Here is a 25,777-nt window from a genome sequence, read left to right as displayed (position 1 = left end):
ACAAACCTCAGAATCTATAAAGTGTACTAGTGATCTATAAATGCCATTACTGTCCTACTTAGTGAAGTCACCTCAGGGTGTAGGAAGTGTGAAAACGCATCTCTAAAGAGCATCTACTAGCTTTGTGCTGATTCTGGAAAAGTATTTTGAAGTATATTTTATGGTTACCTCTATTGCCCTTTTTAAAGAATGCTCATTTAAAAACTGATGTTAAATAAATATTTACACCTAAAACCTTGAGTGTAAGTGTTACTTGGTTACATGTATTTGCGAATTTCATTGCTACAGCTCACATTTACCCCTATTGAGATGAGCAAGTTACTTACCAACTGGTAACATTCTTTCGACTGGATGTTCCTCCAACGTATTCCTCATCTTTGACATGCAATGTCCACAGCTGTGCTGCTTCGGACATTTTTTCGACAGAGGGCGCCTTGCGTCGAGTCGATGTCCCTCGAAGGCCTCCATCGAGGGTGACGTCATTGGATGTTATAAGTAGCACGCATGGCGCCCGTAGCCTCAGTTCATGTTTTTCCCTCTCACAACGTGTGGCATATATGCCTACAATATATTCCTGACTGCAGATAGCCTTTTTGGAACAAAAGCTGCAATAGCATGGGAAATTCTTGAGAGAGGTAGGCTGGGAGGGCGAAGAGTAATACATTGGAGGAACATCCAATTGAAATAACGTTACCAGTTGTAAGTAACTTGTTCTTCGAATGGATTGTGTCCTCCAACATATTCCTCATCTTTGACAGAGTTGAAAAGCAGCATCAGGAGGGAGAAGAATTTAGATATACCCAATTAAATAGCAGAGTAAAGCACTGCCATACCAAAGGCCACATCCTGAATATGGGCAGTATCCAGGGAATAATGCTTAACAAAGGTGTGGATGAAGACCACGTTGCAGCATCACAAATGTTCTTAACAGGGACCTCCCTCTGTAGGGCTGTCGATGTAGCTTCTCCCCTGGTGGAATGAGCCTTTAAGCCCTTGGGAGGGTCCTTGCCAGCTAACCTGTAACATTCAGAAAAAGTGAGGATGATCCACCTAGACAAGGTCTGTTTAGAAACCGCCTGGCCCAATCTGTGTCCAGTATACCCCACAAAGAGCTGGTTGTCCACTTTGACCTTGGACATTCTGGAGAGATAAAAGCTTAATGCTCTCCTAGGGACCAACCTATGGAGCCTCTCCACTTCCTTACCTGGATGACGAGGAGGATAGAAGGCGGGTAGCACCACCTTCTGGCTCAAATGAAATTCTGAAACTATCTTAGGTAGGAAGGAAGGACGTTCTCCCAGTACAACCCTGTCCTTGTGGAACAAAATAAAGGGTGGCTTAGACGAAAGTGCCTGCAACTCGCTCACTCTGCGAGTAGATGTAACTGCAACCAAGAAAACAGTCTTAAATGTCAGTCTCAACGGGCAATAGTGCAAAGGTTCAAATTGAGTACCCATCAGAAATGTTGAGACCAAATTAAGACCCCAGACTGGCACCTGAAAAGGCGACGGTGGGAACACATTTGTGAGCCCTTTTAGAAACTGAGTGATCAGCGGAATCTTTAAGTAGGAGCATTCCTCAGATGAGCGCTTAAAGATAGATAGCGCTGCCAGGTAACCCTTAATGGTTCCCACCTGAAGACCCTTGTGGGCCAAAGAAAGCAAGAAAGAAAGAACCATTGGAATGGAACACTGAAAAGGATCAACATTCTTTCCCCTGCACCAACTGCAGAACTTACGCCAAAGGCAACGGTACGGGGAATTTGTTGCTGGATGCCTGGCTGAAGGCAACACCTCCATCACGTCATCCGGGAGGTCCCAATCCTTATATCTCAACCTTTCAGAAATCATACATGAAGGTGGAGTCTTGACTTCTGGATGGAGAAGATCCTCTCTCATGGGAAGACGCATTGGAGGACAGATGAACATTTCTAGAAGGTCCGGGTACCACGCTCTCCTGGCCCAATCCGGAACAATGAGGATAGTGCGTGACCCGAACCTCCGTAACCTCCGTAGAACTAGAGGAATGACTGGGATCGGAGGAAACGCGCACAGAAGCGGGAATGACCAATCCATGACAAACGAGTCTCCTAGAGCTCCTCTCTGAGGAAATTCCCTTGAGAAGTACCACTCGCACTTCCAGTTGGCACCAGTCATGAACAGATCCACCTGCAGGGTTTCCCAAAGGGCAAAGATCTCTTGAAGGACTTCCTGAACCATCTCCCACTCGTGGGAGACCATGCTCTGCTTGCTCAGAGCGTCTGCCACCGTGGTCTCCTCTCCGGCTAGATGAACCGCCACTAGGGAGATTCCTTCCTGTATTGCCCAGAACCAGATATGCATTGCCTCTCTGCACAGTGGAAGCGATCCTACAACTACACCGCCCCTTTTGTTGAGGTACTGCATGGCCACCGCGTTGTCCGTCATTATCGGGACATTCTTCCGTAATTATCAGGCATAAAAGCCTTCAGTGCTGGCCTGATTGCTCTCAGCTCCAAAAGATTTATGTGTAGTTTGGACTCCGTTGGAGACCAACGACCGCTGATGGTCAGATCGTTGGCGTGAGCTCCTAACCCTGTGAGGGAAGCGTCCGTCACTACCATTACCTATGGCCATGGTTTCCAAAAAGGTTCTCCCCATTAGATTTCCTTTGCAGGCCCACCACAGAAGATCCTGTGAATCTGAAGGAGAACCGTCATCTTGCCTGAGAATGAGATCACTGTGTCCTGAAACCCCATTGAAGGGATCTCATCCTCTGGCGGGCCTCTGACAGCAGAAAAATGCAGGACACCATGAGGCTGAGAATCCTTAAGAATTCGAAAGCCGCAAGACTCTGGGCTTGTTGAAATTTGGTGACCATCCGGAGAATGTTTTGTGCCCTCACCTTGGGTGGCGAGCACCTCCCCAAGAACGTGTCCAACACAGCCCCGATGTACTGGAGCTGTTGGGAAGGCGTTATATGGGACTTTGTGAAATTGAGGGAGAAGCCCAGTTTGTGAAGGGAGTGGCAGGTAACGTTGAGATGATGCAAGGCTTGCTCGCGAGAACGCACCCTGATCAGTTAATCGTCCCGATAGGGGTAGACATGAATCCCCCCTATCCTGAGATGCGCTACCACCACCACCACCACCATTCGCTTGGTGAAGACCCGCGGGCGGTGATCAACCCGAATGGCAGGACCCGAAACTGAAAGTGCGAGTCACCAACTGCAAACCTCAGGTATTTTCTGTGATTGAGATGGATCGGCACATGAAAATAAGCATCCTGCAGGTTCAATGACACCAACCAATTATGAAGCTGGAGGGCCTGAAGGATCTGAGTAAGAGTGACCACCTTGAACTTGTCCTTCCTGAGGAACTTGTTCAAGCATGGTAAATCCAAGATTGGTCTCAGTCCTCCGTCCTTTTTGGGAATCAATGAATACAGGGAATACTAACCCTTGTTCCTCTCTGCCACAGGCACTAAGTTCTATAGCACCTTTCTCCAGCAGGGCCCATACTTACTGCACAAGGAGCGGATCTGGAATCTTTAAAGTGTGCTTCCCCCGGTGGTTGTCGTGAGGCCAATGGCAATAGCCGTGGGCTATTGCTTCCAGAGCCCACGCATCTGAAGTAATGGCTCGCCACTCTTCTAGATGCTGAGACAGCCTGCCCCCTACCAGAGAACAAGGACTCTTGGCCTCAGAGCTGTTTCGAAGCAGCTGCAGCAGTGCCCGATGGCAAAAAGGCTGCTGCTTGAGCTGGCACCTCTACCCAGTCCACTACAAGGAAACTTACGTTGGCCCCTTTGAGTGGCCATTCCTCTCACCCTTCCAAATGAGGAGTAGTAGCGAAAAGAAACCCCCATCGATGCTGTCCCCTAGGACGAAAAGGCTGAGGTTGACAAACAGCTGCACCCACAGATTTGGCAGCTGCTTTGGAGGTCTGCAACTTCTCAAGGCTCTCGTCGGCCTTGCTGCCAAAAAGATAAGACCCGTCAAAGGGCGTGTTGAGAAGACGAGCCTGCACAGCCGGTGCAAACCCCGACTTCCGCAACCACGCAAACCTGCGCATCACTGTGCTCGCAGCCATGGACCTGCTGGCACTATCTGCAGTATCCAACCCATTCTGAAGGGATTCACAAATGGAATCCTTGCCATCCTGGACAATAGCTAGAAAGCCGTCCCTCACTTCCCCTTTGTGGAATTGCGTCTCTTTAGTGGCTGAGCATATTCCCAGAGTGTGGGAAAATTTGCTAAGGCACAGGTGGAGTTGGCAGATTTCAACACCATACTCCCAGCAGAAAATACCTTGCGTTCCCATCCATCGAAGCGCTTCTCGTCCCTATCAGGATGGATGGTAGGGTACGCCGTTTGCTTCAAGGTGGCTGTGGCTGCCTGAACCACCAAACTCTCAGGAGTGGGGTGTGTGGATAGGTAGCTGGGGTCGCTACTGGATGGGCGGTATTTCTTAATGACTTCTTCACCGCCGGAATAGACTCTGGGGCGTTCCAAGTAGCAGCCACCCTCTTCTGCAACACCACATGAAATGGCAACACCGGGTCAGTGGACGGACCATGATCCAAAATGTCTGACAGATCATCTTGATCATACTGCACCGGAGGCCTGGCCCAACCCACGTACTCCACAAACCCTCAACATCAAATTCCGATACGAGGAGTTGGCATGATCTCCCGGATCTGATCTACCAAACTCCATCACAGGGGATGTATCAAGCCCACTGGCATCATGCAAAGGCTGACACAAATCCTCCATTCGACTTTCTTCAGAAATTAGACGTATTCCTCCATATGGAAGACCAAATGGGCCAACATCCTCATCAGACCTTTCATTGTCCTCATGAATATTCTGAAGGGAATGAAAGAAGTCCTTTCTTGGAAGAGGAGTACAGCTCTCGTCAACCACAGGCTTCACAGATTTAGAAGTAGCCTTCCTCAGGGGGTGCACCACCACAGGAACCTCCACTGTTAAATTTGGCTTACCTGGCATCAAAGGCGTCAACAGCTCCAATGGTGTCAACAATGGCGCTGACGGCTTCGAGGGCTTGACCTTGGGTGAAACCCCGACAAGAGTACCCAAGGGCTTTGAAGACTTCACAGGTTTCGACAACTTCGCCAGAGACGAAGACTGCGACCTGGACCTAGCACGTCTCTGGTGATCACCCGAAGCCTTGTCCGAATGGGGCTTCAAAGGCTCCCGTTGCTCATCACGCCGAACACCCGGGCCCGAAGGCACGCGAGCTGCCAGCCGAGACCATTCCTTGCCGGCTTTGTGGGAAGGGGCAGACGGAATTGTGCCCGGCAACTGAAATAACTGCAACATCTGCACCCGGAAAGCATCCCACTCCTCCTGGGTCAAGGATTTAGTGGGGCAGGCTACCTTTCTCGAGGCGGCATCATCCAAAGAGGATGAGGAAGGCGACCGATGACAGCGCTTCCTGGACCGCCTTGATGAAGACGAGTGGCGCAAACCACTGCGGGACCTGGACCGCTTGGACTTCTTCCGACGAGGAGTGTCCCCTCTCGATTAGTCGGTCGAAAGACCAGCCGATTTAGATTTACGAGGCTTGGGAACCCTGTCAACATTCAAATTTCCCCTTACATTCCCGCAAGGCCTTGGCAGTCAACGACTGGCACTTCGAGCAGTCGTTCGTAGCGTGGTTCTCGCCAAGGCACCACAAACAAATGCAGTGCGGGTCCGTGATGGACATCATACGAACAGAAATTCACGAGGCACGCAGAGTTTTGTGAAGCAAACATGTTTGCGGAAAAAACGGAACCGAGGCTACAGGCGCCATGCGTGCTACTTATAACATCCGATGACATCACCCTCGACAGAGGCCTTCGAGGGACATCGACCAGACGCAAGGCTCCCCCTGCCGAATAAAAATCTCCGAAGCAGCACAGCTTTGGACATTACATGTCAAAGATGACGAATACGTTGGGAGGACACAATCCATTCGAAAAGCCTGGCTGCTCAGTCACACTACCAACTTGTGTAGTACAGGCCTATACCAAAAGGTGGGTTGCCTAATACCAAGAGGACAAGTGTAGTCTTCCACAGGGTTACTACATCAATTCTTGCCTAACACCAGCATGGATAGATTCTACTGGATCTTACATAAATTTTTCCAGCCTGGTGAACTCAAAGCTGAATTGGCTGTAATACCATACCAGACTGTCCTGGATCGCATTTATGCCTTGCCAACAGTCGAGGAACAGGGTGATTCGGGAACACGAATACAATCCTGAGGTTCAACTAAAAAAGAGGGACCCAAGGAGACAGTTACGTAAGAACAAGGGGCTTAACGGACTAGAGCGAAGGAAGATAAAACTTGTGTATAGACAATGGCTGAGAGCCCATAAATATGCAATGCTGTTGAAGGATGCCTGTACGATGCTGTCCCTGGTGGACTCAAGGGATGTGTGTCATTTTTGGTGAATGGTTAAAAACACCATTAGTTCGTCCTTTTATGCCCAGATTAACCCCACTGATGAGCAAGGATGGATCGATAATTTTAGTATGGTTTATAGAGGTGGCAAATGAGGATCAGCAACAACTGGAACCGCCATCGGGATCCTGATGCTTGGATTTCTTCGAGGAGGACATTGCAATAATTGGTCGTAGTAAGAACTTGTGAGCGCCACGTTCCGATGGTCTATCTAATGCGGTCCTGAAACTAGATCCTAATTTGTGGGCTCATGTTCTGGGAATTATTTTTAGGGAAGTTATACTATCCCACCAACTGCCAAAATCTTGGTCGCAGTCGATATTGGTCCCATTCATAAAAAGGGACCGAGATGGACTCGGAGCATTTGAAGACCAATTACCTTACTGGACATTCCCACAAAAACGTTCACCTCTATACTGCTGAGAGACCTGTACTGTTGGACTAAGAGTGCGGGTAGGCTGCATCTGTTTCAGACGGGTTTCCAAAGGGGAAACGGTACTCATGCCAATGCCTTCTTTGTGGGATTGTAGAGGAGGGATGCATGGCAAGTTCTAAACCACTTTATATAGCTTTTGTTGACTTCTCCATGGCTTTCGATAGCGTTCAGGTACCTCCTGTGGCGCAAATTGTTATAATGGAGTTGCCCAGAGAATTTGCTTAGGAGGATTGTGGCCTTGTACTCAAGTACGGTTGAGAGAGTGAGACTCAACGGTCACGGCAGGTTATAGAGGCCCATTGAAACAATCGCGGCCTTAAGCAAGGATGCGTTTTGGCCCCTATACTCTTTAGTCTGTTTATCTCTGACATCAATGAAACATTCGTAAACATACGCTGCTTCTTCTCCTTGCGTTTTGCCACTTCCCGGCTGGATTATTTTCCATAGGCAGATGACTTAGCCTTGTTCGATTTTACTCCAATCGCATTACAACACAAACTGGAGGCACTTAATGCATATGCTAGTTGGAATAAATTCATAATAACCAAAATCAAAAGGTTCTTCTCTTAAGGCCTGGGATGAAGCAGAGGTACAAGAATGTTCATTGGTCTCTGGGAGGGGCAGTCTTAGAGACAGTTCCCAACTTTGTGTATCTGGGGATTCATTTATTTGAGCTCAGAAACAAAAATGAGTTGCAGAGCCACTATCGCTCTAAAATGACAATGCTGGCCGCACAGGCTTCTGTGTTGAACCATAGGTTTGGTCACTACTCTCAGATTCCAGTTCTTGACTTTGATCAAAATGAAGGTGCTGCCAACAATAACATATGGGACACAAAATCTGGGGCTCCCAGTTCAACAGGATTGTGACGCGCTGGATGGGTTATTCTAGCATAAGGTCTTGAAGTTACCTAACGGAGTCCCAGCAGCAGTCATTCGCTATGGACTGGGTTTGTCCTCTATTAAATTCTACATATTATATTAACCTCTTTCTATTAAACAGGATACATTGTGCTGAGGGGGCTCGATCTGGTGGGAACTGAAGGTTCTACTGGCAAAAAAAAGAAGATTGGGCCTCTGTTAACGAATGGGAAAAACAATGTGAAGTTATTCGTGATGAATTCTGTATTTCTAGAGAACTGGTTTTGAGGCATCCTACAAAGGAGAAATAGAAATCAAGAGAAGTGGACTGGATCCAAGTGATCAAGAAAGTGAGAACTTAACGTTTATTCATTGGTCTGTGGCTTGATGTGAAGTCTGTAGCAGTCTGCCCGGCTTATTTGAGCAGGTCCTTGAGTAACTTCTGTCATGCTCAGATGATGCGGGTGAGGTAAACCTACTACCCAGTCACGAAATGATGGGTGCAAGAACTAAGACACCTAGAGACCAAAGAACATGTAGATTTTGCTTGTTGCCTGATCAAGTGGAAACCTTAAGACACATTTTATTGCATTGCCAGATCTTTACTGACCGACGTCATCATTAATCCGGTCACTTACTGCAACAGTACGAGCGTATGTCTAGTGAAGTGGTGTGCAACTTATGGTCTCATATGGCTGGAATTTTACTATGTGAAGATTATGTATTTTTTTGTATAGGATGATGAATTGATGTTTATTTAATTTGAATTGATATGTATGAATTTACACCGAAAAGTGGATTGCTGTTTTTAAATGTACTTGATTGAAAGTATTTGTTAAAGGGTATTTTTACCATGAAACAATAATAACAAGAAAAGAAATATGTGCCGAGTGGTTGTTTCCCAGACAGTGTTGGACCAGGGGTAAGGGGGGGGTGGAGGGGGGAGCGGTGTGCACCCACAGGGAATATAAGTTGGGGTTACAACCTTGACACCCTAGAGCAGACGTCTACAAACTGTAGGGTATGAACCAGAGGAGAACCTGCACCACCCCCTGAAGCGCAAATTCTACAGAGTGAAGCACACCATTTACAGGTACCCAAGCTAGCTGATCTGCTTTGTGCACCGAGCTTGAAAATCCCATACGCGCTGTGACGAATCCAAGGGCGTCATCACTGCTTCCGTAGGGGGGGCCCCTTCCCGTCAGGTCAGGCAGGTGAGGCCGCCACCCGATAGTCCCCCTGATAGTCCCCATGGGGGTATTACTCAGCGGGTGGATCTCATTGAAGGGGGATGCCAGAGGGACCAGTGACACCCCCATACTGTTCACCTCTACCCACCTATCCCATATGCTTCTATAGTATGCAAGAAACAGAAAGGACTGAAATGAGGAAGAATAGGGATGACTATCATGAAGATCCAAGTCAAGAAACTGTGATGAAGAGGCACAGATCTGCAGGGATCACTCAGATGAACGGTCTAGTCATCAGTGTAAGAAAGGCATGGTATCAAAGTAAGACCGACACAAGTGACCACAGTTCAAGGGTGATTATTAAACTTTATCAAGGGGGTGATAAACACCTATCTAAACCTAAGATGTGATCAAGCTTTGACCATCAAAAAAATAATAATGCAGTCTTTTTTAGTGGAGTCTCGTCAAAATAAAAAGGGCCTATACTAAAAAACCTATTGCCAATCCTTACCGCTAAGTTAAATAGTTTGGGGTAATGTTCATGAAAAAGAAAGAAGTGTCACAAAATGATAAGTCAGGATGTTCAGGCCTCTGGCCTCCCTTCCTCACATTTTCAGCAGGGGACAAGGCGGATCACTCGAGCATTTTACAAGCATCAGGGCCTTCTATGCCCAAGTCTTAAATTATCAAAAGTCTCTTGATCTAGAGGGCCCGATGTATCAAACAAACAAAAATGTTCCCTTCCAAGTATTCAAGTAGGGCGATTCACTCTTCACCCTGGATCCCCCTCAGCCGTGCTCAGATCCTCTTCTCCAATGCTTATAAATATCTTTTCTCGGGTGACTCACGGTTCACCCTGGATCCCCCTCAGCCGGGGTCAGATCCCTTGTACACAATTAGTCTCCCTCAGCCAGGCTCGGAGCAATTACAGTTCACATTAGCAATCGAAGACTTTAGAATGTGCACACACAGGGTTTGGCTTGACCCGTTGCAGGACCACTTCGATTCACAGTTCACAATTTTACACTCTCAGTTGGGTGCCTAACAGAGTCCTTCGAATGAGCACCCACATGGCGCCGGACCACTCTGTATATGGCATCTACCTTGGTTTCAAAAGATCAATCACTCCTTGGATATTACAATTATATTTGCGTCACTCATCACATACGCCTTACACTCTGATTTTTGCAGATTTCTTCAAAAAAATGTACTGCTTGCAACCTTTGTTCTAACACAGACCGGTTTGCTATCAATCTTCCTGACTCACCGGCTGTGCTGACTTTACTGGCGCTGCTTTGTTGTAGGAGCCAAGGACAGTACCACAGCAGCAATCGCTCTTACCCGCCTCAGCTATCGAAGAGGGAGAGCCCTGGGTACCTTTGACACACAATGCACCTTTCTGCAGCTTCAATTGCCAGTCTTAGGTTTCTTATTCACGATTGCTCGTGAAAGTAGCGGTTTTCTTCCTCTGAAAAGGCCTAGGGCAATTCCCTCCTTGCAACCCTTTGTCTTGCCGCTTTTCTCCTTGTGTTATACTGCCACCTCCGAACTGCTGCTTCCTCGTGTGTTTTACCTTGCTCAGAATGTGCTTTCGTGCTGCGCCTTTTATCCGTGTGGGGAAGTATGATGGAAGTCAGGTGTGTGTGATTATCAGTAATTGCCTGACTCTGCCTGACCCTTCTGTTGGGACATGTCGGGTATACGGTTCTGGTGTTAGTGAGTTGTTGCTCACGATGAACTGTCCATGAGAAAGTGTTTGTGTTGAGAAAGGGGGGGGGGGAGAGGGGTTGAGCATCTAGGTATCCTACCTGGTAGAATGGGGAGAAGTTGTTACAGGGAAGGGGATACTGCGTCTCACCCTTCGGTGTCCCACTTCCATTCCCTGAAGACCACTCATCCAGGTGATCCTCCCGCACTGGTCCACCACCAGGAACTGGATCCAATAGCGATGGCTGTGTCCTGGCCACCTGGATGACAGATCCCCGGGGTCTGGCAGGTGAGACACCTTCCGGCATCTCACATCAAACACAGATCTTACTGGATACCGATATAAAAACTAACGGCAGACACAAGAGTATCAGATGCTCCTGAGAGGAACCGCGAGAGGGACAGGTAGTCAGCAATGAAAGCAGCAAGAGCAGACCCAGGCGCGGAGACACAGACATGGCAGTCTCCACCAGACACGAGGAACAAACCGAAAGGCTGGCTGGGGAAAGCACTAGCAGCAGTGCGGGACCACATGGTCTGACTCGAATAAAAATACTGAAAAGTGTCAGAAGCTGCTGCGACAAACCAGGGGAGCGCCCCAGAGCAACGGGGAAGCAGAGACACACAGGGGAGCCCACGACCGACCAGAGGTCTTGAGCTAAAACCCTAAAGTTATTTGGGTGGCTGAGACTATGGTTGGGGTCCCCAGAGGGTAGAGCAAACCTTGAAACTAACAGTGTATGGAAAGTGGGAGACCTTTACAGGAAAATACCATATCAAGCAACAGGAGTACCCAATCTTCTTTGTGGCAGTACTTGGAGTGAGGGCGACCTAGGGCTATCAAAGAAGAGAGGAGAAGATGAAGAGAACTGTGAGAATATGACATACGAGCGCAGTACTTGGCAGGAGAGTAAACAAAGTCTGCATGTGAGATCAAGAGGCTCTAAAGAGAACCGGGAGTGTAATACATATGGAGACAGTACTTGGCAGTCGTGTAAACCAAGTCTGTGTTTGGGACAAAGAGGCCTGATAGAAAAGGGAATCAAGTCTGCCATATCAGGGACAAGGACCCACCAGAATTTGGAGACGCATCCAAACTCCTCTTCCTCATCGCATTGTCTGGTAGAAGGAAACCAGGTCTACCAACCAGGGACAGAGAAGAAACCCAGGAAGGGAGACATTTCCCCACCAATTGCTGAACTGTGTTATAAGCCTAAGGAAGGATGGGGAAGGAAGACATCCTCCCAGCAGCTGATGAACTATACCAGTAGCCTGTGGAAGGAAGACATCGCCCCCAAATACTTGAGAAACCAAGAACTGCCTTTGTGTCCAGGGGTAGGGAGTAATTCCCCTGGACTAATAGCATCTCCTTTTTATTTAGTTTAAGATGGAGTGTGAGGGACACAGCCATGATTCTGACATAGTACTGTAGACTTTTGCTTTTTGACACCCTGAATGTGACATTAGTAATATTGGTTGAGGCAGGGAACGCCCTTTTAGAGTTAGGGCTAGATAAGGTTTTCTTTTCATTTTTCACTTTGAATAAAGGTTTCTGCCAACCACAATGACCCCTCCATGTCAGAGTTTTACTTCTGCCCCGTTACAACGCGTAGGACTTTGTGACTGGAGTTGGCAACAAAATATCCATAGAGACAGTCAGAGGAATAAAGGGTGATGAGGGGCGCAATCCAGAGGCAGAGCGGGTGACTCAGAAACAGAGCTGAAGGGCGGTGATTCAGAGGCACCAGGTGGGGGTGGGAGGCAGGTTGTTATGAAGGTATCCGAGATGGGGAGCGGGGCAGAGAGGGCGGAGCAGAGAGACAGGGTGCGCCAGAGTGGGAAGATCAATGAGGCAGAGTTGAGGCAGCAAGAGGAAGAGACATACAGAGAGAAAGATGCAGAGAGGCAGAGTGAGGAACATACATGTGAAACAGTACGAGAAAGGCAAGACACAGAATAGGTGTTGAATATAGAACTGAGAAGAGGAATAAAAGAATGGCAGAGAATGAGTGAAAAACACGCATACATACATACATACATACACAGGGCAGAGAGAACATGAGCAAGAGAAAGGGAGTGAATGTGAGGGAGACAAAGTAGGGAGTGAAAGTTATGGAATAAAGAAGAGAAGTAACAGATTGCAAGAGGGAATGTGAACACAAAAGTAAGCATTGGACAACTGTAGAGACAATGTGTCGAGGGAGCTGATGTTTCGGGACGCTACGGTGGCAGCGAGGAGATGCAGAGAGGGTGAGCAGCCAGGCAGTTGCTGGGACGTGCGGTTTGCCATGTGAGCTCATTAGGAACAAGTCTGGCCCCTTGGTGCACACGTTAACCGAGGTTAATAAAGTATTTGAAACCTTCTATTCTTAGTTATACACAAATAAAGAAACGTTCTCCGATGCCGACATTGACAGATTTATGGTGTGTCTCCCGCTCACACAATTATCATCAGAGGCCAGTGATCAGCTGGATCTCCCCATCTCCCTAGAGGATATTGCTCGGCCTGGATGGCCTTACCGCCTAATTCTATAAACATGTCAAGTCTAGGTATCTTCATAAGGTATGGGTAGAAGCCCTCAAGTTACGTGAGCGAAGCGGATATCAGAGTGCTATTAAAGCCCGATAAGCCCACCGAACACTGTGTTTCCTACTGCCCTCTCTCCTTGATAAACTCTGATGTTAAGAGCTCTGCGAAGATTTTAGCTACATGCCCGACACAATACATGACTCACATCATTCACCCCGGCCAGTCGGGCTTTATACCCGCGAGTCCGTACAGTCATACAGCACTCAATTTGTGCAGTCTTTCAATATTCTTGCTCAGATAGATCTGGAGGTACAGGCTGTGGCAGCCACGCTAGACATACAGAAGGCCTTCGATTTGTTCTCGTGGAGCTTCATGTATGCAGTGTTGGAGAAATTAAATTTGGTCCCAATTTCTCGTCTTGCGTGTGACTACTTTACACCTCACGGTTGCAAGAGTTTGCTCTAATGGGATGCCATTGGCCCCATTCTGCATAGATAGGGGCACACGCCAATGGTGGCCTTTATCACCTTTACTGCTCGCCATAGCTATAAAACCGTTGGCAGATCTTAGTAGGCATAAACACAAGCATAGAGGCATCCAGATGACCGGCAAACCTGAAATCATATCTCTTTATGTGGATGACACGATTGTTTATGTAACAGATCCACAGATTCACCTGAACCCGAGCATTCATTTATTTTTCGCATTTTTAAAGCGCTCACACAGCCCGGGGGCATCGAGGCGCTGTTACAGGAATATGTCTCTTAGTTGCGTATTTATGACTTGCTTAATACCCAGAGGTTTTATTTTAATATTTTTTTTTTTTAAGCGCGGATCCAGGGATCGAACCCGTCTTGCTTCGTGTCGTCTTGTTTCCAAGGCGAGCACGTTGCCGCTGAGCTATCCTCCCGGACGAGCATGCGAGAGGTCTTCGCTTTTGGGGAATTGTCTGGCCTTTGTGTAAACTGTAATAAGTCTGAAATGTTCCCCCTTACTGACTCTGTGACCAAATCCTGTGACCTACTTGGCTTATTATGGGCTCCATCTGAAATGATGTCTACAGTAAACTACAATCAAATAAGGTAGTGTGATGTCTAATCATCTCAAATACTTGACGCACCTCTTGCTTAAGCTTAAGGCTTGGGCACAATTTCCATTGACCAGTGCGGGTAAAATATTGTTGTTCAAAATGATAAACCTCCCAAAACTTTATTTCAAAATAAACCATTATGGCTAGTTATGAAATCTTTCAAAGTGCTGGACGCAGCAATCAATGCTTTTGTGTGGCACTCGGGCACGGTGCACCACACGTGGGATACCTTGACCATACCTTATGTGCAAGGGGGATTGCTGCTCCGGACTTCAAGATATACTGGCTGGTAGCACAGACGCAGTATGCAGCTTTTTGGTTTCGGCCGGATGCACCCAAACCGCATATTAAGCTCGAAAGGTATTCAGCGGGTGAGTGAGAGATTTGATCTTTGGTGATGGTATAATATGTGGAATCTTTTGGGGGTAACTCATCCTTACCATAGCAACTTCACTTTTTGGAACTGTATCCCAACCTTTCCCAGGGTAGATACCGCTACTGAGCAGCGATGGATTTAGCTCACTGGGGAACCAGGTTCTAGCTGGTAACTTAATTTCTGCTGCTGATGATGATGATGATGATGATGATGTCCCTGCGCTTGCACAGTATAAATCTTTGCAATGGCTTCAATATATCGGCATTCGCAGAGTGTTTAAAGGGCAATGGGTGGGTTTGCCAGTTGAACCCGAGAATGACGCCATACTTGGGTAGATCATGGACACGCATGATTTCCCGGACATGATTTCGTATGGTCCAAGGGCGAGTTTCATCACTCTTAACCAAGCTCCGATCCAAATGGGCGCTGGATATGAATCTAGACGTTACAGGCGAGATCTGGGCCGATATGTGCGCACAAACCTGGGAAGTCTCTTACCATTCCCGATTCTGCCTAATACAGCTCTAAGTCCTACACAGATATCACTACACTCCGGCTCGGGTGAAACTCTTTTCTCAAGCAAGCGCGGGCTGCTGCCCTAGATGTGGGGAAGACAATGCTGGGTATTTCAACATGGTGTGGAGCTGCTCCAAGCTTGATGGGTACTGGAAGGATGTATGTGCTATACTTGCTGATATGACTGGTGGTAGATTGGATGCTACTCCCATGCAATGCCTTTTCCATGCATTTGATGATCTGGTGGGGCATACGCATAAACTTGTGAATCTATGCTTGTTGCTACAATGGTCAAGACCCAGTATACATTTGACTGATCAATGGTTGCGTGCTGTTACCTGGGCCAGCGATATTGCAGATCAATGGACATCTATGCAGCCAGTGGGGAACTGCCTGCAGAATATATGGCAACCCTTCAAAGCTTACCTGACATGCATGCAAAAAAAACTCCCAGATAGACTACAAATGACTACACTTTGGTCCTATACCATGTTGTTTAAACTCCTCCTTTTAAGGTTTTGCTTTCACCTGTATATGTCATCAAATGTGGTGCTTCTTGACTCCTCAGTTGCATTGTCTGTACACAACTGCACCTTTGTATGTGCCGATAGCTTTTATGCCATCTTTGTCCCGATTGTGCAATATTCTACTCCCAAGTGCTTTAATAAAGAAAGTCAATTCAGTTTTAGAAGTGACAGACTGTGTCCCTACCCCAATTGCATGAACCTACCTATTCCTATAAAAGGCTCTGTCTCCCTGTGCAAATACAGAGAGCCAACTAATCCTAGTAGCGATATGCTCTGTATACCTTTACTAAACTCAAACCCATTGACTCGGTCAGTTAAAGTCCCTTAGTTATCCTCTGCCAATCTCATGATTTAATCCACTGGTAGTATGCAAGATCCATCTTCATCGTCAAAGAGGTGAAAGATCCAGTAGCACCAAGTTGATGCCCTTAAACCCATCCAGTCGGAGGTGAAAGTTTCAATGCCCCTGGGGTTGAAAAAGCTTTCACAGAGGCAGGCACTGCACCCCTGTGTCCATCTTTTAAGTCCACCCAGTCCAAGAGGAGAACTTACACCTTCACCATACCTCCAAGCTTTACTAGGACAGTCATTCCCTTTTGTCCACGAACTTGCTGCATTCAACAGATGAAGTTCAAAAACTAAAAAAATCAGGATTTAGAATCAGAGGTCAAAGAAAGTGGCAAAACAACTACCAACAATCCCTTTGAAAAGGTTGTCTTGTCAATGATTTTGGTCAGCCCACCTACTCCAGCAAAATATTTGACTGTGGCTTGGAAAACCATTGTCTTTTGGTTTCTGCAGCACTCTCAAACCTCTGGAGGTACTCACCCCACAATCCTGGCAGCAATCCCCCAGCATACGGTAGCCCTTCAGGAGGTAATCACCCATTAGTTTGCTGATCTTGTCCTGTCTTTCCCGTCTGGCCTGGATTACCTTCATCTCGGCTTCTGAGGGCGGCTCCCAGTGCATATCGTCCATACCTGAAGAAAGAAACAGAGCTCAAACGGGGGGATACAGAAACTACTTGGGGAACCTGAAGTGCTCCCATCATGCTTAACTCTCAGAAAAAACAGGCAGAACGTGGCTAGCTCTCTAATGACTCGGATCCCGATTAATAAACCGCCCTAGTACATGTGCCTCGGCCACCACTGCCACCTTAGGGAAAGCACCTCCACCAACGACCCAAACCAAATCCTCCAAGAGGAGTACCACAGCTAAACAACAAACTACTGTCACGGGGACCACTTACACATGCCCCCCCCTCCACTAGTCCTAGCTCCACCACCTCCTATATATCTCAAAGCAGCCCTCATTAATGCACGTTCCATACCTGCTCATGCCACAGGGATACATGACCACATTACTGAGCAACAACTTTACCTACTTATAGTGACCGAAACCTGGCTCCACCAAGCCTCCGGACCATCACTTTCTATTGCCATTCCTCCAGACTACACCATCCTTAGGACGGACAGAATGAAGTCCGTAGGTGGGGGGAGTAGCCATTATCGCTAAAAACCATCTCAAAATAAGAACCTGCCCCATAGAGAACCCAGACGGTTACGAAGTCCTGCTAACTAAACTATCCACCAACCATAAAACTACTATAAATATAATAACTATCTATAGAGCACCGAATACCAAATCTCAGCCATAATTAGATATACCATTACTACTAATGCCACTCATCAAACCCAACACAAAATGTATAGTCCTTGGTGATCTGAATCTTGGATTCAATGATACCCAAGACTATAAAGCAGAAGTATTACACAGTGCACTCAAAGACATGGCATTCACACAACTTGTGAATGCCCCTACCCATACAAAAGGGAGAATATTAGATTGGATACTACCACTCAATACTATAGTATCCATAAATTCCATTGATATAGTACCCTGGTCAGACCATCACAGTATAAACTTCTCTATCCTGTGCAATGAACCAGACCAACCTAAAATTATCACAGCGGAATCTTATGTAACAAGAAACATCTGTAAACTCTCAGCAGAAAGCCTCAACCCATTGTTAGCTAGCACCCTCAATAACAAAAGTATCAATAATGAGAACCCCTGTGCCTTGGCTGACATTTACCATGAATGCCTTACCACCACAATTGATACCCTAGCACCTTGCGTCAACAAAACCAAACGCAAGGACAAAAAAATCCTCCTTTTGGTTTAACGAGGAACTTGTCTCTCTTAGACCCATCGATCGCTTGAACACCGGCTAAACAATACCCACTCACCAGAAGCCATGGAAGCATTCAACGCCGCTAATAAAACATACAAAGCAGCCATCATTGCCCACAAAGCAGATGCCCTTAATAGTCAATAGACGCCCTTAATTAATATAAATGCCTCGTCTGATACTAAAGAGCTATTCACTATACTCAAGGAGTTGGAGAATCCAATCCCCATTATTAACCCGGTCCAACCAAGTAAAGAGTGGTGTACCACCATTCAAGATGCACTTCCTACAAAAATTAAACTACTACAAAACAAACTTATCTCCAAAAGAAATCTGTCTGACAAACACCCCCTGTCTACCCAAATCACCAATCACAATTTAGACAAAAACTCACTAGGTGGCTGAGAGCCAACGACAGCTAACTACTCCACTTGTCACATTGTACATTACTGTATATAATTATATATTACGCGAACAGGAGCAAACTCCTTGCTCCCCTGTCCTTGATCTCTCCTTGTTCATATCTGCTTGCTGTAATATTGCTGATGTCTGTCTACTCTTCCTGCCTCTTCCTGTACGTGCAATTAGCCGAGCATATCTGTAACCAAGCTCGGCGCATCTCTGTACCTTCATCTGATTTCTATGTACCTGTAACTAAGTTGAGCATATCCTTGTCTGTTTGCGCCCTGATACTCCAGGGTATGGCGCGCTATACAAATAAAATAAACTAAACTAAACATAGAAGACACTACTCCTCCCTTCAATTTCACCCCAGTCTCCAACGAGATAGTACATAGTACCATAACCAAACTCAAAGCATCTAACTGTAAAGGAGATAACTTCCCAGCACACCTAGTTAAACTATGCGCCCTCACCCTTACTCCTATAATTACTAATTTTGTGAATGCCTCGTTCAACTCCAATCTGGTCCCAGTTAGCATCAAAGAGGCGTGGGTCACCCCACTACTAAAAAAATCCTACATTAGATCCACTAGACCCTACGAATTACCGGCCCATTACGACGGTCCCTTTTTTTTACTAAAAATCATCGACAAGATAGCTTACAATCAACTACAAACCCACCTTGAACAAAATAACCTACTAGGAGCTAGACAATCCGGCTTCAGGCACAACCACAGTACTGAGACGGCTCTCCTGGACCTGAAAATCCAACTAGACACCATCAGAGACTCAGGAAAACTAGCTACCCTACTCCTGTTGGACCTATCAGCAGCATTTGACTCGGTAGACCATGACAAACTATGCGACGCACTAAAAAAAGATTTAAAATTTTCAAATAACGCCACACTCTGGATCAAATCCTTTTTAATGGACCGCACCTCCAGAGTTGCCATCGGAAAATATGCAGCTGACCCTATTGCAATTCTCATACGAGTCCCCCAGGGATCCTGCCTCTCCCCTAACCTTTATAATGCATATACTAAACTCCTATTCTCAGCCCTTGACGATATGGGTGTCATCTACACTAATTTCGCAGATGACACCCAGATCCTCATCCCCATTACAGGGGATTACACCCATGACACATATACCATTAACAAAGTATATGCTATAATTCAAAATTGGATGGCCCTAAATAGCCTTTGCCTCAATGAGAGGAAAACGGAGGTTCTCATTGTGGGCTCTCAAAAAAGATTAAGCGTCCTCCATCCTGACTACAAACATGTCAACATTGACGGCATACAAATCCCAGTACTCAAACAAGACAAAACTCTTGGGGTATACATTGATGCCAACCTCACTATGCGCAAACAAATATCAGCTTTCTCCTCTTCTACAATTTACACAGCTAAACTTATTGCACTCAGCCGCCAATTCCTTACTCCCACAAACTGTATTACATTGGCCAGAGCACTGATTTTAACGAAATTGGACTATTGCAATATCCTATTTCTAGGAACATCCAAATCTAACAAATAAAATTCAACTACTTCAGAACAAAGCTCTTAGAGCGGCGCTAGGCATAAAGAAATCCGATCACATATCCAACATTAGGAGAGAAAACCATTGGCTGCCAATTGAAGCCAGAATCATCTTCAAAACACTTAGTGTAGTCTATAAATGCATCTCAAACAAAGCGCCCATTTACCTTAACAATACCCTCAAGAAAAAAATCTCCTGTAGGACACTTAGATCCAATAAGCTGGCCCTCTTGGAAGTACCACAATACAAATACAGCAGAGCAGGAGGAAGCAGTTTCAAAGTCCTAGCCCCGTTGCAATCGAGTGCACTACCTCTCGGTATCAAAAATGAGGTTACCTTATTAGGTTTTAAAAAGCGTTGAAAACCTGGTTATTCAACAAATATTAAATAACCTCTGCTAGTCCCATTACTACCCCATTGACTGATTGCAATATAGTATAAGAAAGTAATTATTTAAATGCAACTGTACCGTTGTATAAAAATCGTTTATTTGAAATCTTGACTGTAACTGTAACACTGTATAATAAGTGAGAACATGCCTGTAATTTCGCCGTGATACATGCGGGTCTGGGCGAGTAATAAATGTAAGAAATAAATACAAAATAAATGGCGGCCCTCGAACATCAGAGACACCTTCAGGAAAATATCCAGATTTAACTAGTAACAGTCAATTCTGGCAGCATCTCTTTAGAGTCTATGAAGGCACAAAGCATTTGCCTGAATATAAATTATTTCTCTACATACAGGCTTTGTCTCATATGAAAGCCCTTGCTCTCAGGTTATCAAAGACATTCTACTCAAATACCCTATAATTGAATCTCTAGATACACTATATGCATTTTTTAGATCTGGGTCCAAAAAATTGTGTTCTCCCCTAGTCTGCAAAACCAGCAGATATGGTAGCCATCTCACTCCATACACACTTGCAGGGTGGTCGTTGCTGCCAGGTAGTCTAAACCCACACGTCTTTATATAGCTATCCATATATTTGTTTACATTTATGAACCTCTCTCAAAATGACTTCATATCACTATGTGTCTATATATCGGTTTATCCAGTCTTGCCATGTATTTATATTTCCATAACACGTTCTACATTTGTAAGGGCATATGTCCCAACATGTGCTCCAAGGAAATCAAAGATATAATGGAGTCAGGATTCGAGACATCGAAGTTAGAACTATGTTCCAAAGGAAAATGTGATTTTGGGAGGCTGCAACTAACTTTCCCAAACATTTAATTGGGTTACTTGCAATATTTTTGGGACGTTGGGTGTGCATTGGTGCAAAGGGGACAAAGTTTATAGGGTGTTATACCAAAAGAGTACATTCAATACAAACTCCCAGAACAAATGCTCTGCATGTTTGGAAAAACCACTGAAATAAAAAAGCACCAAATTTGAAAGGCATATCAAACTCAGCTTGCGAAATTTTGTTCACTGGTTACTCCCACCCTAAAAGAAATGTTGCCATTTACTGCTTGTGTGCAGCCTTTACATACACCGAAAACTGCAATATACCATTTGCGGATTAAACAAAACAAAACAAAATGAAAACGAGCTGATCGCCAAGAACGGAGGATTTGACACCTAACTGGCTTAAATAAGGAAAGGGATAAAAGGCAGCCCTATTGTTTTATCTAGTAGATGTGCGTGGACAATGTAAATAATCACGAACAAGGAGAACAAAATGCTAAATGCGCATACTCTGCCAAGGTTATTTGGCCGAGGGAAGGGGGTCTGTGGTAACCCAACGAAATTTCAGCCAGCATGCCTTAAGCCGTTTTTGCAAAATTCATAAGGGAGAAGCATTCACGTATTAAGCCAAGGCGGCTGCCATAGGTGAAGGGCCCAGAGGACGTGGGAACGATTTCCTAAAACAGGAGTGCAAATGAGTTGTAGTAAAGGAAATCGCTCTGTGAGGGGATTACGTGTAAATTAGCTTGTAGCCTAGAGATAACACATGAGTAAATTTAAACATCCATAGATTTGAAACAGAGACATTGTTTGTTCTACATTATAATTACCTTTAAGATGACAAAACACACGAAGGCAGTTAATTAATTTGAAGAAAAACGATACGTTTCGGAAGACTGACTACAGCATGGAAGAGCTTGCACATGTTAAGATACTAGTTTTACCTGGAAGGCTAGCATTTTATTTATTTTTATTTTATTGGGCATTTGTATGGCGCTTATACATCAAGAAATTGTATTTCAAAGCGCCCACAGGGCAAAGGGAACAAGGGAAAAAGCAAGACAAAGAAATATGGTAATAGCGAAGAGCAAAATACAGAAGCGGCCCTACTAGGCCTCGTGAACATTGGGATCATGCAAGTGCAGGGAGAGGGAAGGGGGTAAGTGTTAGAGGTTCCAGAGAGAGGTAAAGTGCCAGAGAGTTTGTTGCCAAGGCAGCAGGTAAGTGCCAGGCAGTAACCACTAGATGGAAGAGGGGTCAAAAGCCCATACAATAAATGCAGTTCTGTGAGACAACACAGGCCAAGTGGTGCCTGAAGGCATGTGCAGTGCAAGGGTGGATGCTGCCCAGGCCACCAATCATAGCGACTGAGGGGGGTTAGCACGTGGAGGGAGCTGGGGAAGGAGGAGAAGAGGAAAGTCTTGAAGTACTTGCAGAACTTGAGGAGATCCAGCTCAAGACAGAGAAAGGGGAAGGCTGTTCCAAAGGAGGTAGCCAGACGAGGAAAGGGAATGGCCGCCTGCTCTCTGCTTAGAGAAGCGCTTAACAAGCAGAGAGCTGGAGCCAGATCAGAGGGATATGAATGACAGTATTGGGTAAGAGAAAGTAGCAGATAGCATGGTCCCCGGCCCCAGATGATACAGAGGGATTTAAATTTCAACCGTGCAGCAACCAGGAGCCAGTGGAGAGATTTTAGAGCTGGAGAGATACAGTCTCTTGATTTAAGGACAAGAATACATCTTGCAGCCCTATTCTGGATTAGCTGGAGGGGGGCGGAGAGAAGAAGCAGGTAGATTAAGGAAGAGGCTGTTAAAGTAGTCCAGCCTGGAGAGAACCAGAGCTCTGGAGACATTACGCTTCTGGGAAGAAGTGAGGAAAGGGAGGATGCCCCTGAGGAGGTAGAGTTGGAAATGGGCCTTCTTGGCAAGGCCCAAGATGTGAGGAATGAAAGAGAGAAGAGCAAAAGATAGCTCCCAGGTTTCTGGTTTCAGAAGAAGGAGATGGGGGAGAACCAATCAAGGGTGGCCATAGTGAAGGGAGGAAAGAGGGAATAGGAGTCCTGATAGGAAAAATCTCAGTCTTGCTGGCGTCGAGACAGATCATTGGAGGTACACCAAGACTGGATGGCGGACAGGCAAGTAGGAATGACAGAGGAAGTTAGAAGAGGAAGTTATTTTATCAAGATGTAAACATCATGATCTGCTGGAGCAGTTGTGATCTTTCTGTTTAATAATAACTATGCCTCAAGCAAAAAGAGGAAAGCAGGTGATATAAAAAGGTTTCACACAAACCCAAATGAGGGTCTGTGGGAAAAAGAAATCCTTTAAACCAGCAGGCAATGCATCGTTTTTTGCACAACGGCTGACATAGATCAAGCGGGATGGCCTTGGGAAAACTTTCCTAAAATGAGTGCCAACAAAGGCCAAGTGTCCCTTGTTTCACACTTCCTACACCCCGAGGGAACTAGCGAGGATAGTGAGGAGGCTCACCTCCTCCATCCAAGCGATTTTCCCAGGGCCTGTGCACTATCGGGTGCTTCAGCGTCTGAAGATACGGCACCTTCGAGAAGGGCTGTCGTACAAGCAGAAGGTGCCACTGTCGCAGGAAGCAAACACAGAACTGAGCTGGTGGATCCAGCAAATGGAGGCATGGAACAGGGGAGGCAATTTTCGGGTCACTCCCGGACCTGATAGTAGAGTCGGACACCAGCCGGAGCGATCACAACTGGGGAAAGTTGGTCCTCTGAGGTGGGTCGATTCTGGAGCTCCTGGCATGCTCCTTCGCGATCAGAAACCCGACTAGGGACAAGGTGCAGTGTTGCATCATAATGTGTTGGCCGTCCACTATACAAACAGCCTGGGGGGGGCACAAGATCCAAGCTGTTATCAGAGCTAGCCAAGGACTTCTGGCACCTCTGCCTGAACAGGAAGATCAGCGTCACGGCGGAATACCTCCCAGGTTCGGCCAATCAGGTAGCAGATTGGAATTCACAGTATCTCAGGGACTTCAGCGACTGGCGGCTGGACTTGGTGATTTTCCGTGGCCAGATGAGCCCCTATTCACATCCAGGCTGAATCGACAGCTGGGGCGTTTCTTCAGCTGGAGAGCAGACCCGGAGGCAGCCGCGACAGACGCATTCTTTCAGCAGTTGGGTCCGGGCACGGATTATGCTTTTCCCTCCCTTTGCGAGGATTGGCAGGACCTTGGCGTATGCGAGGTGCCAGAGAGCGACGCTGGTTCTAGTAAAGCTGACCTGGAAGGGTCAAGCCTGGTTTTCTAACCTGCTAGACCTCTCGTGCGACACCCCGGTTCTACTTCTCGACAGGACAAAGGTTCTCCTAGATCCGACAGGACGGTCTCACCCGCTGGTCCTTCAAAGGTCCCTCTGGCTGATAGCCTGGGGGATTTCAGGAGATCCTGGAAATGGCCCGGGCCTTTCGAGAGACGCTGATAAGCACATTGGTGAGCCCTGGGCGCCTAAGACAACCAGATCATACCAGTCAGCATGGGCCAAGTGGAGTAGTTGGTATCTGGTGAGGGGTGTACATCCTGCTTCTGCAGATGTGATCCATGTCGTTAATTCCCTAGCAGTCATAGCAGGGCAGAGTGTACAGGACGATAAAGACCTACAGGTCGGCCATATCGGCAGGGCACAAACAAGTTCTAGGCGCCCGATAGGTGAGCATGCGTTGGTGCCGAGGTTGCTCAAAGGAGTGAAAGCCATCGAACCTCCGGGGCCAAAGTATTCAAAGCTAGGGGATGTCGACATCATTTTCAGGTTCCTGCAGGGATGGCCGGATAATCTGGAATTATCCAGGAAAAAGCTTTCGGCGAAACTTGCCCTGCTGTTCTGCCTGGTAGCGTGCAAGACGGGTTTGGATGTAGGGGCACTCGAGATAGATGCCAGATCTTTCTCTCCGGAGGGAGTCACCTTACACGTGAGGAGGAGGACAGCCATCAGCTCCGTATCCTTCGCAGTTTTTTTAGTGCAACCAAAGTTGTGCCCGGTCAAGAACCTGAAAGAATACGAAGCGAGGATGGCAACTCTCCGGTAGGCGTGCGAGAGCAGATTGATAATTGCGTTGCATAAACCGGAGTGTCAGTCGCTACCTTAGCTAGCTGAGTGAAATGGATCACCCTCCTAGCCGGTATAGACGTGGAATGCTTTGGAGCACATTCGGCAGGAGGTGCCATGGCCTCCAAGGGCTTTCGCTTGGAGGCCATGGATTGGTGTAATGAGTCGACTTTCAAGACCTTTTATTTTAAGCCGGTGGAGCAGGTAGCCTCATTGGTGGCAAGCTTTGAACAAGCATAATACGAACCAACGTATCTGGACATAGAATTCAGATTTTCCATCCTAATGTTACAAAGTCCTAATTCTATTAAAGACACAGAGGCCAAGTATTATCCCAGCCACGTAATCGCAAGCTTCGAGGTAGGCCAGGTGTAGAAGTAGCTAGGCGATTCACCAGGTGCGCGCACAGGAAGCAAATGGCGCAAAGGGCACAGGGGCTATTCGGTTGAGATTACCCATCCCATGGAATACTAGGTTTTGTGTTTGCCATTTCCAGGTGCAGAGGTGAAGCCGGCAGGTGTGTGAACATCCGACACGAGTCATGAGGAGCGAAGTCGACAGCACAACATGTCACATTGGTGTGGATAGTTCATGTGGCTTGTTTTCATTGGGTCATGTTGGCTTCGGTTCTAAGAGTTTGCGAGAGCAGCATCAGAAAGAGGAAGATCAGGAAGGATGCAGACAGTTCCTGAG

At 46.6% G+C, this 25,777-nt stretch overlaps 2 protein-coding genes across 3 annotated transcripts in view; one reads left to right on the top strand and one right to left on the bottom strand.

Moving 5' to 3' along the window:
* The window catches only part of NTPCR (nucleoside-triphosphatase, cancer-related), a 164,851-nt gene that overhangs the window by 76,049 nt on the left and 63,025 nt on the right, over positions 1-25,777 (top strand). The window lies entirely within an intron of this gene.
* The window catches only part of ZNRD2 (zinc ribbon domain containing 2), an 86,230-nt gene that overhangs the window by 42,099 nt on the left and 18,354 nt on the right, over positions 1-25,777 (bottom strand). Inside the window, exon 2 of the mRNA XM_069644848.1 lies at positions 16,509-16,660. Coding sequence (XP_069500949.1) covers positions 16,509-16,658 — 150 coding nt within the window. The 5' untranslated portion in view covers positions 16,659-16,660. The remainder of the gene's footprint in view (positions 1-16,508; positions 16,661-25,777) is intronic.

The sequence above is a fragment of the Ambystoma mexicanum genome, chromosome 2p (assembly GCF_040938575.1).
Source record: "Ambystoma mexicanum isolate Mex_15411 chromosome 2p, UKY_AmexF1_1, whole genome shotgun sequence".
NCBI classification, from domain to species: Eukaryota; Metazoa; Chordata; class Amphibia; order Caudata; family Ambystomatidae; genus Ambystoma; species Ambystoma mexicanum.
The sequence above is the reverse complement of the archived record's forward strand: the minus strand, read 5'-3'. Positions and strand labels throughout refer to the sequence as shown.